This window comes from Lolium rigidum, chromosome 5 (genome assembly GCF_022539505.1).
Source record: "Lolium rigidum isolate FL_2022 chromosome 5, APGP_CSIRO_Lrig_0.1, whole genome shotgun sequence".
Lineage (NCBI taxonomy): Eukaryota > Viridiplantae > Streptophyta > Magnoliopsida > Poales > Poaceae > Lolium > Lolium rigidum.
This window is the reverse complement of record NC_061512.1, coordinates 17,546,007-17,562,907: the sequence shown is the minus strand read 5'-3', so window position 1 is coordinate 17,562,907 and position 16,901 is coordinate 17,546,007. Positions and strand designations below refer to the sequence as shown.

The 16,901-nt window shown below is 44.1% G+C and overlaps 1 protein-coding gene across 1 annotated transcript; it reads left to right on the top strand.

Annotated features, from left to right (window-relative positions):
* Positions 1-12,435: 12,435 nt before the first annotated feature.
* Positions 12,436-13,722, top strand: LOC124655680 (glycosyltransferase BC10-like). Its single transcript, XM_047194538.1, has one exon. It carries the CDS (start codon positions 12,436-12,438, stop codon positions 13,720-13,722), a length of 1,287 nt encoding a protein of 428 aa, XP_047050494.1.
* Positions 13,723-16,901: the final 3,179 nt, after the last annotated feature.

Sequence of the window (16,901 nt, the reverse complement as noted above, 5' to 3'; positions counted from 1 at the left end):
GTGGCTGCCTTCACCCTGGTGATGGTCGCCTCCGTCGTTTCGGCTTCTGCGAGGCTCTGGCTCGCGCTCCTCGTTCTGGCTCCGACGAGGTTCCGGCGTGCGCTCCGTGTTCCTGTTCCTCTGAGAGACCACGTTGTCACGGATGTTGATTCCACCAGGCCCATGGGGCCTAGTGTTTCCGACTGGACTACGACAGCGAGGAGGTGGATGGCGTGGGTACCCATTGGGCGGAGGTGACGGGTTCCGGTACTTGTCCCTGCCAGTGTACATCGCATCCTTTCCCGTCTTCGGGTCTGACGGAGGCGTCTTTGACGGTACGGGGATCGGATTTGGGTGTTCTCTGGTTCTCCTTCTGCGCTCCGTGGATCCAGTGCGTGATTCGTCGTCACGATGCTTGCTTCCGGAGGCGTCCTTCTGCGCAGTGGACATGCATAACTCTGGGTTAGATTCCAACTTGCGTGTAGTGTCTGCCTTGCTCTGCTGCTGCATTGATGAAGCGACGAGTGTGCGGAGGTGGTTGATGTCGATTTCCTCATTCTTCTTGGTCAAAATCTCTGCAGCCTTCTGTATGTTTTCCTTTGGAGTTGTGAGCGGCTGCTGATCAGAGGGAGTTGCGAAGGTGATCTTGCGGGGACCAATGGCATCCCGTTGGATCTTATCTGCTTCCTTGTGAGCATCTTTTATCATGGATTCCCAATGTTCTCGGAGGTTTTTGGCCTTCTGCAAGGAGTCTACAGTTCGCACTCTCTTTTGAGGAAACCATCCATTACTTCTCGAGACTATTGCCTTTCTTTCAGCATCGCCATTGCGGTGGTGGAAATTCTCTTGCGGTAGCCAGCATCTCCTTCCTTGCTGCTTCTAGAGCTACCGGATCTGCGGCTTTCTCCGGAGTTATAGGCTTATTGAGGACTTCTGTGTGAATTAAGGCGCCTATGCCTGGTTGCTCCACGAGCTCTTCCGGGGTCAAGTAATCCTTGCTCCCGGATTTGGAAGGCCCTGCCTCCATGGGGTCGGAGGGAGTTGCTTCCTCGTCGGTTCCTTGCTCTAGCCCAATAATGGTTGCAAAGACCTCCTTGGGCGGAGCGAATTCCGCCTCAGCTTGTTCTTCGTCCTCCAAATCCTTCATGGCGCGGTTATATTCTTCTGTGTCCATAGTGGAGCCATCATCGGAGATTGGGCTTAGGTTGCCTAGGATCGATTCTTCTTTGTCTCCGGCGTCCTCTTGCTGATCCTGTGCGTTGCTATCTCCGACAGCCTCTTGCTGTTCCGGGGCGTCGTCGGCTCCGGCAGCCTCATCCTGCATGGGTCCGGCTTCTTCCTGAGGAAGAGCGGTTCCAGCGGTATGTGCGAGGAAGTGCACGAAGTGGCACCTTTTCTTCTCTAACACCTGGGAGACCCAGGCAGATCTGTATTGGTCTTCCATCGTTGTTTCCTGCTCAGGGGCGGATTGGGTGGGTTTTGAATTTTCCAGTTCTAAGGCGAAGTCTTCCTTAGGAAGTTCCTGCATCTCAGATCGGATCTTCGCGACTGCGTCCTGCTCAGCGGCGGACGCGTCAGCGTTACTTACCAGTGCGTTTCCATCGGAATCGATGGTCTCGTCGATGAAGATGTGTATCCCGCCAATCGGGATGATGGAGAGCTTGACGGGGTTTGTCCTAGCCGGAATCCAGCACTCGTCCTCAGGGACGATCGGAAGGTTTCCGGCGTACATGATGCGCCCCACGGCGATGGTGTCGCCGATGCCTCTGAAGGTAGAACCCTCCCGGTTCCTGTAGGATAACGTTTCATAGAAAACAAAAAATTTCCTACCGCGAGAACGCAATCCAAGCCAAGATGCAATCTAGAAGACGGGAGCAACGAGGGGATGATCAAGACTCACCCTTGAAGATTTCCAAAGCCTATAAGAGTAGGCTCTTATTGCTACGGTAGACGATCACTTGCCGCTTGCAAAAGCGCGTAGAAGATCTTGATCACGGTGCCACGATCGGGCAGCACCTCCGTACTCGGTCACACGTTCGGTGTTGATGACGACATCCTTCTCCCCGTTCCAGTGGGCAGTGGAAGTAGTAGATCCTCCTCGGAATCCCGGCAGCACGACGGCGTGGTGGCGGTGGTGGTGGAGAACTCCGACAGAGCTTCGCCTAAGCTATGTGGGAGAGAGAGGTAGGAGGGAACCGCTAGGGTTTGGGAGAGGGGGCGCCGGCTAGGGCAGCCTTGAGGGGTGCGGCCATGGTGGTGTTGTGGTGGCCGGCCAGCCCCTCTCCTCCCCTCTTTATATAGGTGGAAGCCCCAAGGTTTAGGTCAAAGAGTCCGAATAAGACCCCAACAAAAAACCTTCCATGTGACCAAACCTAGGGGGAGTGGGACTCCCCCCTTTCCTTGGTGGGGTGGCCGGCCACCATGGTGGGGAGTCCACTTGGGACTCTTCCTCCCTTAGGCTGGCCGGCCAAGGTGGGTGGAGTCCCTTCTTTCGGACTCTTCTAGAACCTTCTAGAACCTTCTAGAGAAAATACCGGATCATTTTCAAACCTAGAAAATGTCTTCCTATATATGAATCTTATTCTCCGGACCATTCCGGAACTCCTCGTGATGTCCTGGATCCCATCCAAGACTCCGAACAAAACTTCGAACTCCATTCCATATTCCATATCTACTTAAACGACATCAAACCTTAAGTGTGTCACCCTACGGTTCGTGAACTATGTAGACATGGTCGAGATCTCTCTCCGACCAATAACCAATAGCGGGATCTGGAGATCCATAATGGCTCCCACATATTCAACGATGACTTAGTGATCGAATGAACCATTCACATACGATACCAATTCCCTTTGTCACGCGATATTTTACTTGTCCGAGGTTTGATCATCGGTATCTCTATACCTTGTTCAACCTCGTCTCACGACAAGTACTCTTTACTCGCATGCAGTGGTATGTGGTCTCTTATGAACCATTCATATGCTTGCAAGCTATTTAGACGACATTCCACCGAGAGGGCCCGGAGTATATCTATCCGTCATCGGGATGGACAAATCCCACTTGTTGATCCATATGCCTCAACTCATACTTTCCGGATACTTAATCCCACCTTTATAACCACCCATTTACGCGAGTGGCGTTTGATGTATTCAAAGTACCTTTCCAAGCATAAGTGATTTACATGATCTCATGGTCATAAGGACTAGGTAACTATGTATCGAAAGCTTATAGCAAATAACTTAATGACGTGATCTTATGCTACGCTTAATTGGGTGTGTCCATTACATCATTCACATAATGATATAACCTTGTTATTAATAACATCCAATGTTCATGATTATGAAACTAATCATCTATTAATCAACAAGCTAGTTAAGAGGCTTTACTAGGGACTCATTGTTGCTTACATAACACACATGTATCAATGTTTCAGTTAATACAATTATAGCATGGTATATAAACATTTATCATAAACATAAAGATATATAAAAACCACTTTTATTATTGCCTCTTGGGCATATCTCCAACAGTCTCCCACTTGCACTAGAGTCAATAATCTAGATTACATTGTAATGTACCTAACACCCATGGCATTCTGGTGTTGGTCATACTTTGCCCTAGGGAGAGCTTTAGTCAACGGTTCTGACACACTCAGCAACGTATGTATTTTGCAATTCATTTGCGTCTTCACGCATCTTTCATTTTCCAAATGAGTCGGCATTAAATATGTTTGGTCTTCTGGTGGAACCTTAATTCCGCGGTCTGAAATATGTCACTAATATTGTCATACACAATATAGCTTCAAAGTTCTGACACTATCGGAACTACACCAAGTTCTCAAATAACCTCTTGACTTAACATCCTCAGTCATTGTCAAAACAACGACATATTCTGCCTTCGTTTGTAGAATCCGTCACAACATTTAGAACTCTTCTAAATCTAGCATTGTGCTACCTTTTAAACAACACTTAGCCTAATTTTGAGATTGAAATTTTATTTTTATATGTGACAAAACCAATATCGGTGCAACACCTTACAGCGATTTGTTTGTCATTTCTCCATACAAAACTATTTATATATCCTTGGTTCTTCTAAAGTACACAGGGATATTCTTACTCGTTTGTCCAATGATTATCACATGAATCATTCTGGTATATGCTCCTAACATTTTAGAGCACAGGACATCCGATTGTGTACATATTAATTGTGATCTAAATCACTCATGTGTTTTTACTCATTGAGTGTCAGATACACTCAAGTTTTGTTAAAACTTCACATGACAAGAACATTTTCTTAATATTTCTATATTGAACTACTTCAATATCCTTTCTATGTACTTTGACTTAAACTTATTATGTGTTTCAATCTATCTTCATAGATCTTGACACTAAATATGTTTCAGTCCATATCCTTTCATTGAAGTTAATTCTCAATGAAACCTTTTATAATCAAGTATATAATTACATCATTTATAACCAACTATATGTATCTACATAAAGTATTATAAATATGTCTCAGCGCTCCCACTTAATTTCTTGCAAATGCAAGCCTCTTCATCGTTTCTGATGAAATCAAAAACTCTTTGACTATTTCATCCGGTGAAGATTCCAACTCCGTGATACTCACTTCATCCAATTGAAGTTCGTTTACCTATCTAGTATTCCACGGACTAGCAAAATAATTGGTTTTATCTTGTATACACCTTTAATACACACTTCTGTTAAGTAATGTATTTTGCCATCCTACTATCATATCTCATGAAAGAAATATGTAGCGATTACTAGAATAATCCACATAGACTATAAGCATTGCTACGGAAGATCTAATCTTATCGTAGTCAACTCTTTGAACTTTGTCGTAAACAACTTTTCGACAAATCGAGCTTATTCAAGGATATTCCATCCAAGTCCATCAATTTTATAGATCCGTTTACTTTCAAAAAGTATTCATCTATCTTGGATTTCATGACGTATAGCCATTTTAACGGAGTCAGGGCCCATCATAACTTCTTTGTATGTAGTTGGTTTATCATTGTTCAAAAAACAATCCTTTGTTCACAAATCATTTATTTGATCACAAAGTAAACCATACCTACAAGGTTCAATAAGTACTTTGATCTCCATGACTATAACATTTTGTAGACATGGGAGCCATGATCGTCGTGGCCGCTTCCGGAACCAATTCCGATGCTGCGCTACTCGATCATTATGCTCGGGTTCATAAACCTTATCAAGTTTTATTGTCCTCCCACTCAAATACTTCGCTAAAAACAATTTCTTGGAAATAAGTAAGAAACATCGACAAACACTTTTGTCTTTGTCTCCATAGTGGAAAGAATTCCCAATCAATTATGTGGGATAACCAACAAAGACATTCATCCGATTTTGGATGTAAACTTATTTACTTTATGCTATGCATTCCAAAATTTAAGAAAGGACTATTAGGGTTCATACCCATGCCATAACTCGTATGGTGTCATTTCAACGGATCATGATGATGCTCTATTTAGTGTAAAAGCGGTAGTCACTAAAGCATAATCCACAAAAATATAATATCATCAATATTTTATCTCATCATTGACCCAACAAGGTTTGGATACATCTCTCGGATACTCCATCATCACTATGATACTCCAAGAAATGTGAGTTGTAGAACAATTTCATAACTCTCTTAGATGTTCGCTAAAACTCGTAATTCAAATATTTCCCCCATGATCCAATCATAGATATTTGACTTTTCTATTACGATGATTTCCACTTCATGCTGAAATTTATTTGAATCCATTCAAATGTTTCAAACTTCTTCCTTATCGAATATATCCACATATATACTCAATTCATTGTTGGAAGTTTTCATGAAGTAGAAGAATCTCCCGCACACAACTATGCCCAGTGAACCTCATACATCATCTTGTATGTTTCCACTAAGTTAGTTGTCCGTTCAACTCTTGGCCTATGAACGGTATTTTAGTCATTCTCTTTAGAAAATATTTGCACGCGCCAAATGATTCAAAAATCAAATGACTCAAAAAATCCATTTGCATGGAGTTCCTTCATGTGCTCCTTTCTAACATGACCTAAATGGCGGTTCCACAAATAAGTGTAATTCGAATCATTTGCCTTATGGCATTTTAGCGTCAGTGTTATGTATGTGTGTTTCACCATTAAGATTTATAATAACTTATCCATTGTACATGGAGTAATGTCATAATTTGAACAACTCATTGTTTTTATTTGACCAGAGCAAAATAACAATTATTAAGTTCTTTATTATAAATTCTAAGGGCTAGATAGAATGCCAACGACCAACATAATAACACTTTATTTTTGTTCCAGACGTGCATTCCTATCATATTCCTTGTCAGTCACTTAGGCCATTGTATTTCTTGTATTGCGTTGTTTTGTATGACACTTCATACCAACCAATATGGTACAAATACCCAAGAATTTCATTGTGTGACCAAACGAGGAATACATCCATAACATGTATATCATTTATATACACCTGAGCTAGACTTTCTAGACTTTTCTTTCTTTGTGCCAATAATCTTTTGTAGTTTCTCTTTTAGCTTTCCTCATTATTCAGAAAAACACTTCAACATCAATAACTTCTAGGTTTGTTGGTCAAATACCAAATAACCTTGAGGTTCTTACTTTGAAGTTGATCATCATATGACAAGTGTTCCGGATTTCACTATTAGTAACCTTTTAATATGATGAACAATTTCACTCATAATTTTATCATATCATGAAGACTTTTCGAGACCATGTCTGTACATGCTAGGCTCGTAAAGTATAACCTCAGTATTCACATGTGCAAATCTGGCTTGCACCCGTTGTATGCACACGTAGAATCTATAACACCCGATCATCACGTGATGCTTCGAAACTACGAGTCTTAGCAACGGTGCATACTAAGGACGATCACTTCATGGATATGCAAATATTGTTAGTGCCCCAATAGTTGGAGGATTGGGACGCCTTGCGTCTTCAACCTTCGTACTTTCCCATAAAACTTATGAGTTTATGTAGTCTCACCAAATTATATTCTATCATCTTGCAATAAGGTCTTAGATATCATATATATCTCATACCTTGATTATTTCTGAAAACTAAATTTTCAGCTCCTTACTTTTCAAACAGATTTGAACTTCAAGTTTCACGGAGACAAGATAACTTTAGGTACTAACTGAAACCATAGCTCTCTGAATCAACAATGTGAGGTTTACTAAAAGTTTGCAATAGGACTTAATCATTTCTTTTTCTTTAACAATACGGTACCAATCCGTAAAGTTACTTGTCAGATTTTAACAGTATTTCTATCTCAATAACAAGACTAGCGCATGGTAGAAAACGGATGCCAATACTACAAAATTAATTCAAAATACTACTCGGACTATGTTTATGATAATTAGTTCATGTTTTAATCTAATTACTAATGAACTCCCACTTAATACAACATCCCTCATAGTTGTTAAGTGGTACACGATCCACATCCACTACACCAAAACCGATCATCACGTGAGATGATGTAGCTTCAATGGTGAACATCAACATGTTGGTCATATCATCCATATGACTCGTGTTCAACCTTTCGGTTTCCGTTGTCTCGAGGCCATGTCTGTACATGCTAGGCTCGTCAAGCAAACCCAAGTATTCCGCGTGTGTAACATGGCTTACACCCGTTGTATGTGAACGTTGAGTCTATCACATCCGATCATCACGAGATGCTTCGAAACGACGAACTGTGCAACGGTGCATACGAGGGGAGAACACTTTATTATCTTGATATTAATGTGAGGGATCATCTTATAATGCTACCGTCGCGATCTAAGCAAAATAAGATGCATAAAGGATTAACATCACATGCAATTCATATGTGATATGATATGGCCCTTTAGTCTTTGCGCCTTCGATCTTCATCTCCAAAGCACGGACATGATCTCCATCATCAACGGGCATGATCTCCATCATCGTCGGCGTAGCGTCAAGGTCCATGGCGCCGTCTTCATGGTTGTTCATCTCATGTAGCAATTATTACAACTACTTTGAAATACTACTCAACATGAAATTTAAAGACAACCATAAGGCTCCTGCCGGTTGCCACAATACAATAATGATCATCTCATACATAGTCATCATCACATTATGGCCATATCACATCACCAAACCCTGCAAAAACAAGTTAGACGTCTCTAATTTGGTTTGCATATTTTACGTGGTTTAGGGTTTTCGAGTGAGATCTAATCTACCTACGAACATGAACCACAACGGTGATACTAGTGTTGTCAATAGAAGAGTAAATTGAATCTTCACTATAGTAGGAGAAACAGACACCCGCAAAGCCTCTTATGCAATACAAGTTGCATGTCGAACGAGGAGCAAGTCTCATGAACGCGGTCATATAAAGTTAGTCCGAGCCGCTTCATCCCACTATGTCACAAAGATGCAAAGTACTCAAACTAAAGACAACAAAAACATCAACGCCCACAAAACCATTGTGTTCTACTCGTGCAACCATCTATGCATAGACACGGCTCTGATACCACTGTAGGATAACGTTGCATAGAAAACAAAAATTTTCCTACCGCGAGAACGCAATCCAAGCCAAGATGCAATCTAGAAGACAGGAGCAACGAGGGGATGATCAAGACTCACCCTTGAAGATTTCCAAAGCCTATAAGAGTAGGCTCTTATTGCTGCGGTAGACGATCACTTTCCGCTTGCAAAAGCGCGTAGAAGATCTTGATCACGGTGCCACGATCGGGCAGCACCTCCGTACTCGGTCACACGTTCGGTGTTGATGACGACGTCCTTCTCCCCGTTCCAGCGGGCAGCGGAAGTAGTAGATCCTCCTCGGAATCCCGGCAGCATGACGGCGTGGTGGCGGTGGTGGTGGAGAACTCCGGCGAGCTTCGCCTAAGCTATGTGGGAGAGAGAGGTAGGAGGGAACCGCTAGGGTTTGGCGGAGGGGGCGCCGGCTAGGGCAGCCTTGAGGGGTGCGGCCATGGTGGTGTTGTGGTGGCCGGCCAGCCCCTCTCCTCCCCTCTTTATATAGGTGGAAGCCCCAAGGTTTAGGTCAAAGAGTCCGAATAAGACCCCAACAAAAAACCTTCGATGTGACCAAACCTAGGGGGAGTGGGACTTCCCCCTTTCCTTGGTGGGGTGGCTGGCCACCATGGTGGGGAGTCCACTTGGGACTCTTCCTCCCTTAGGCTGGCCGGCCAAGGTGGGTGGAGTCCCTCTGGGACTCCACCTTCCATCCTTATTTCTTCCGGACTCTTCTAGAACCTTCTAGAACCTTCCAGAGAAAATACCGGATCATTTTCAAACCTAGAAAATGTCTTCCTATATATGAATCTTATTCTCCGGACCATTCCGGAACTCCTCGTGATGTCCTGGATCCCATCCGAGACTCCGAACAAAACTTCGAACTCCATTCCATATTCCATATCTACTTAAACGACATCAAACCTTAAGTGTGTCACCCTACGGTTCGCGAACTATGTAGACATGGTCGAGATCTCTCTCCGACCAATAACCAATAGCGGGATCTGGAGATCCATAATGGCTCCCACATATTCAACGATGACTTAGTGATCGAATGAACCATTCACATACGATACCAATTCCCTTTGTCACGCGATATTTTACTTGTCCGAGGTTTGATCATCGGTATCTCTATACCTTGTTCAACCTCGTCTCCCGACAAGTACTCTTTACTCGTACCGTGGTATGTGGTCTCTTATGAACCATTCATATGCTTGCAAGCTATTTAGACGACATTCCACCGAGAGGGCCCAGAGTATATCTATCCGTCATCGGGATGGACAAATCCCTTTGTTGATCCATATGCCTCAACTCATACTTTCCGGATACTTAATCCCACCTTTATAACCACCCATTTACGCGGTGGCGTTTGATGTAATCAAAGTACCTTTCCGAGCATAAGTGATTTACATGATCTCATGGTCATAAGGACTAGGTAACTATGTATCGAAAGCTTATAGCAAATAACTTAATGACGTGATCTTATGCTACGCTTAATTGGGTGTGTCCATTACATCATTCACATAATGATATAACCTTGTTATTAATAACATCCAATGTTCATGATTATGAAACTAATCATCTATTAATCAACAAGCTAGTTAAGAGGCTTTACTAGGGACTCATTGTTGTTTACATAACACACATGTATCAATGTTTCGGTTAATACAATTATAGCATGGTATATAAACATTTATCATAAACATAAAGATATATAAAAACCACTTTTATTATTGCCTCTTGGGCATATCTCCAACAGTTCCAGCCTCCAGACACCGCAGGCCCCACGGTGGGCGCCAACTGTCGTTGCCTTTCGACGGTACCTCGGAGGAGGGATCCTCACGAGGGGGGAAAAGAAGTAGGGGCCATAGGGCGGAGAGTCCTCAGGACGGTGGTACGCGATTTACCCAGCTTCGGAACACCTGCTCGATGACAGGGCCTACTGCTGCTTGTCTGGAATTATATGGGCGCTTTCGCGTTGTTACAATGAGTTGTGGTTGTCTCTCTAGGGCTCCCGGGATCCGGATTATAAAGACGCACGGATCTAGGGTTTACATGGAGAGTCCTAGCCGGAATACAAGTTGCCTAACTACGGTACAATATCTTGCCGTGTACGTCAAGGATCCGGATACCTTATGGGCCTCCACGGATCCGGATCCTCCTTCCATCTATGTCGTACTGGATCCGGATACCTTATGGGCCTCCACGGATCCGGCCTCCTTCGTAGGTCGGTTGGGATCCGGCTCCCTACTCCTGGGCTGGACTTCATCCTTCATGATCTACATCAACTGGGCCGCCCGATGGGCCGCATGCCACATCACCATATGTGGGCCACTCGGGCTTGCCGGATCTAGGCCATGCCGTTGATATACCCATAAAGTATACCCACAACAACTCCCATCCCAAGTTCCCCGCGAGGGTGAGGCCCCGACGGAAGGGAACAAACCACCCGCCCGCCGCAACCTCAGTCACTAACACGGCCAGATCTGCACAAATGGCGAACAACTCTGGAAAGTTCGTCCTAAGAGGTCCACCATCAAGCCAAGAATCAAGCCAAAACAAGGTCCCTCGGCCATCCCCTATGCTGAGAGACATGTCGGCTCGGATCCCATGCTTGATCTCCTGGAGGGATCTCCAAAACTGAGATCCCTCCCGGCGCTCACAAGCGAGGAGTGGGTGACCCCTCAGGTACTTGGCCTTCACCAGCTTGAGCTAGAGACCCCCGTCGTCCTTAAGAATCCTCCATACCCATTTCAGCATCAAGGTGACACTCATGTGCCTTGAGGATAAGACACCTATGCCCCCTGATCAATGGGGGCGCACACATCCGCCCACTTGACCATGTGATACTTCTGATGCCCCGTACGGTCTTGCCAGAAGAAGCGTGAGAGCTCCTTATCGAAGGCACCGTGAACCCCTTTAGGGAGAAGGTTCATCCTCATGGTGTGACTAAACTTTAGCACCCCACCTCTTGCCACTCTTGAGTCTTGAGTGAGATTTACTGAGAATTTGAAATCATACATGAGCCATAAACTTGGTCTGAATATTTCAACGGTTATTTGATGAAATATTTTTTATTGCACATATTCATTAGATTGCATCGTGATTCGTGCATATGAGTTGTAAGTTGGGTTGCAACTAATTTTTTACAGTTTCAAGTGAAGTTGCAACTGAGATTTTTTTCAGTTGCAAGTGGGGATGCAACTGAGAAAATTTATCTGAACTGTTAGATTTGATGACATCTTCTAACTAAGATCGAAACAGTTGACTTTGAAATAATCACACCCATTCATTTTAGGAAGCTTACTATAAGAGCGCACGTTTTTTGTTCAGTTGGAAAAAAAATAACGAAGAGGGATAATTATATGCACATCCAAGAGTGGTCCTCTACTCCTCTGCATTGTCCTGGATGTCTTCTCTTTGCCACGGTTCTCTTGTCTAATTTTAGTCATCGCATAATTTCACATTCATGCGAGCACTTGTTGGTAAAGATTGCATAATTGCACACTGCATGTCTTGTTTCCTTGAATGTAAACCACTAGCTAGGTTGAAGTGGATGGCAAAAGAGAAGGCGGCCTTTATCATCCATGCATGGGAAATGCCCTTGTGATTTCATCTCGAAAATACAGACACACCTCCTTGGACGACCACCTCAATCTGCATGCACCTGCATGCTAGCTAGCTAGATTGAATTCGATCGAGGCGAGCAAGCTCGATCTGCAGGGAGGCCGGTGATCAATCGGGCGCTGGATCGATCAAATCAGTGCTCTGGCATGCACAAAATCCATCAATCGATCGATCACGGCTGCATGCACTAAATTGATCAATTGATCGCTGCCGGCCGGGGAGGGTGATCGATCAGGCGGGAGACTCGGATCGAGATCCTGGCGATCTGGCGCGCGAGCCGATGAAGCTCAAGTCTCGGCGAGGCAGCGTCGGGGACGAGGAATCACCAGGTGCGGACGCCGTCGGGAGCCTGATCGCCCCCCTCACGCCGCGCAAGGACTGCTGGTGGTCCTCGGCGCTCCTCAAGGCCATCACCGTGCTCCTCGTCCTCGTCACCGGCGTCCTCATCGGGTTCGCCGCCAGCGCCAACATCTCACGCTGCTACTTCTACACGCCGTTGTCATCGTCGTCGTCGTCGTCGTCGGATCACCACCGTCATCTGCAGGTTGGTGGTGACGGCGACGATTCGAATTCGAATTCAAAGACGCAGCAGACCCAACAGGCGGAGACGCAGGGCTCATCACCGTCGCCGCCATCATTCATGGACTTCGTGCACCCCGGCTCCCCGTGGGGCCACACGATGTCCGACGAGGAGCTGTTCTGGCGGGCGTCGATGGTTCCCCGGGTGGAGGAGTACCCTTACCAGCGTGTGCCCAAGGTGGCCTTCCTCTTCCTCACCCGCGGCCCGCTCCCGTTCGCCCGCCTCTGGGAGCGCTTCTTCCGCGGCCACAACGGGCTCTACTCCGTCTACGTGCATGCCCTCCCCAACTACGTCCTCAACGTCTCCGCCTCCTCCCCCTTCTACGGGCGGCAGATCCCGAGCCAGGAGGTGTCGTGGGGCTCCATCACCCTCGTCGACGCCGAGAAGCGGCTCCTCGCCAACGCGCTCCTCGACCACTCCAACCAGCGCTTCGTGCTCGTCTCCGAGAGCTGCGTCCCCGTCTACAACTTCCCCACCGTCTACGAGTACCTCGTCAACTCCGCGCACAGCTTCGTGGAGTCGTACAACATCGACGTGCCGCAGTGCGCCGGCCGCTACAACCCGCGCATGGCGCCGGACGTCATGGAGGACCAGTGGCGCAAGGGGTCCGAGTGGTTCGAGCTCAGCCGGGACCTCGCGCTCGACATCGTCGCCGATAAGCGGTACCACGCCGTCTTCAGGCAGCACTGCACGCCGTCGTGCTACCCCGACGAGCACTACATCCCGACGTACCTCCACCTGACGCACGGGGCCAGGAACGCCAACCGGACCATCACCTGGGTCGACTGGTCCAGGGGCGGCCCTCACCCGGCCCGCTACGGCAAGGGCAGCGTCACCACGGAGTTCATCCAGGCCATACGGAACAACGGGACGCAGTGCGACTACAACGGGAAGCCAACCAACGTGTGCTACCTCTTCGCCAGAAAGTTCGCGCCTAGCGCCCTCGGCACGCTCATCAACCTCACCACCACGCTACTCGACTTCTAATCCTTTTTATTTCGCCTCTATCACTAATTGCGTGCTTGCTAGTTCTTGACTATCTATCTACACAGACTTGTATTTTTGGCCAGATTGTACTGTAGTAGCTAGTTCCTTTTTGTTCTGTAAGCATATATAGGTACATGTTTCATTTTTTATGAGAAGAAGTGGAAATGAAAGAAATGTGGTCTTTTCGCAAGTGATTCTCTTATGTTATAGTTTTTTTTTTGTTAGAACCGTCTCGAAAAATTAGACTTGGGTTATAAAAAGATCACCATGAGAAAGCCAGCTTATCAGCTTATCAGCTTATAAAAAGTGAATCTCTCATGTTATAGTTTCTTTTGTTAGAACTGTGTCGAATAATTGAACTTTGGTTATATGGAGTTATATGGAGGAGTAGATGTTGGAGTCAAACACTTTTTTAACCACGCATGTTATATAAAAAATCACCGCGAGACAGGCAACGTATGCTAGGAAAAAACTGGAAGGATAGACACGATGTCACGAGGAGACTGTTCAGGCGCCCGTGATAGGGGGTGACCGGACCAGCTGTGGTGCGATTCGTGATGCATCTGATGTCCTTGTCCCTAAAGACACCAACTTTTTTTTCCATCTTAGTCCCTAAAATAATTTTTTCTTCAGAGAATCTTTCAAACCTGGGGGGCGGTGCCCCCCACCTACACATAGCTACGCCAGTGTTAGACAAACTAAAAAAACACGACCAAATCTTCAAATGATTAACCCGTAGGTCAACGATGTTCCTCACCTTGGGGCCAAAAAAGGCACCGACGACGAGAGGCTCCGATGTTCACGTGTAGCGCTCCAAGAAAGTTGTGGGTTGTAGCTTTTTTGTTTGATAATTGGGTGATAGTAGCTCGGGAGGGTAACATCTTTGTATCACTCCTTTTTTAGATGTCTTTGTAGCACTCCTTGAAACGGAAGGAGAAGCCCGATGTGGTCACTCACTGGTTTTCTTTTTGGCAACAACTCACTGGTTTTTTTTGGGGAGTGACTAGGTAGCAGTCGACTGAGATATTCTTACGTCTCAGTCGATGCATAGGAACATGCAATGCCTCAGTTGACGCATACGTTCATGCAGCGAGAAGTGTCAGGCCACTTTGACAGACGACGCGGCATGTGTATCCATGTTTTGCTAGCTAGCTATCTACCTGTACCCATTGAACAACATGCGGTACAGACTATTAATTTGGACGGAGCTAGCTAGCAATCGTTTGGATTTAACTTAGCCTAGTATTGGTACTTCAACGAAATTTGAAATTAAACGTGCTTTAGACATTTTCTGAAATTTAGTTGAAAAGTGCTAGTGATTTGAAATCCAAGTTCATGTGTTAGTCGACTGAGAATTTCTTAAATCTCATTCACCCACATAAATATGATTCGGTTGCACTTTTGTGATTAAAATGTGCAATTGCACCTTTCTAGCAGAAAAGTGCAAGTAAGTCGAGTTGCACTTTTTCTTGAATTGTTATTGCATTTTTCTTATGCAACTGGGACTTCAAAAAATCCTAGTTGGATACGACATAGACGAACCCAACAAATACAGTCAAAAAATATGAAAACCAAGAAAATATGCTAGTTGCATATTTCTTGAGAAAAGTGCAATTCATATAAAACAATCGGTTGCTAGTTACACATCCTTGGAGAAAAGTGCAACTCGTATAAAAAAACTTCTAGTTGCACATTTCCTTAGAAAAGTGTAACTTGTATCAATAGCCTATTGATAGTTGCATATTTCTTGAGAAAAAGTGCAACTCAAAATAAAAACCACATGGAGTTGCATATTTCTAATGAAAAGTGCAATTCACATCAAATATAGTTTGCTAGTTGCATATTTCTTGAGACAAAGTACAACTCGTATCTAAAAGTTACACATTGCTAGAGAAAAGTGCAACTTGTATAAAAAACTTCTAGTTGCACATTTATTTAGAAAACTATAAGTCGTATCAATAACCAGTTGCTAGTTGCACATTTCTCGAGAAAAAATGCGACTCATATTGAAACAGGGTAGAGTTGCACATTTCTTTTGGAAAAGTGTAACTCATATCGAATATAGCTTGTTAGTTGCATATTTTTGAGAAAAGTGCAACTTGTATCTATTTTTTTTACTTGTTGCACATTCCTTCTCTATCGAAAAACCGGTGGTTAATAAATAGTTTTGAGAAAATAAAAGCGTGACTAGTAGTGTGAAAAGATAAAAAAAAATAAGATAAGAAATAGTAGTTGTACTTTTTTTGACAAAAAGTTCAAACTATTAATTTTTTTAAAATATAAAATACTACCAGCATAAATAAAAAAAAATGAAAAATACATATAAAGGATGGTTGCAGTTTTCTTGATGAGGTAGTTACACATTTCTTTGAAAGTGCAACCACAAAAATAAAATAAAAAGTATACAAATAATGAGAAAGAAGACAGAAGAAAACATAACAACACAAATGCTGTCTCATTTGCTCTTTGTACTAAATGGAAACTGATTGGTTTAATACTATATGATGCTGCGTATTTATATTCTAACGTGAAGATTGGTTGTCCCAGTGGTTCCTGTGACATAAGGATTTTTTTTTTGAAACATTTTCTATTAAAGGACAACAGACCGCCTCATTAAAAACCTCCCAGCTCCCTTCGGTATCCTGGAAGGAAAAGAGTGCGTCTGGTACCTGTTGCCCGCCATCAAAATAAGGTTACATCATTCACGAGCTTGCTAAGAATAAACCTAGTGGGCTCATCGACCCAAGTACAAGAATTACCAGAACTAAAAGCTACTCTAGCAAGCTCATGAGCTACCTGATTAGCTTCCCTATTACAATGCTCAATGGACACATTTCCAAAGCCACTCCAAAGGATACTACAGTCATCCAAAGAATAAACCTAGGGTCGCAATCCAGTGGTTCCTGTGACATAAGGAATTCTTAGTTGCCTTAGACATATCAAAACCGGAAAGTGTCTTTGACACATGGGCACCAGTGCTCTCCTCACTTTTAGATTTTTGAAATTTTTAAAATCTCACGTTTCTAAGTTTAAAAAAATTATGACATTAAATATATAGATAGATACATACTGGTGGAGTGTATGCAAAAAAGTTCCGTTAAAAGATACTTTGTAGTTTGAGCAATATAAAAAAGAAAAATTTCTGACAGTTAATGGTAGTAAATTAGTATTATAATAGT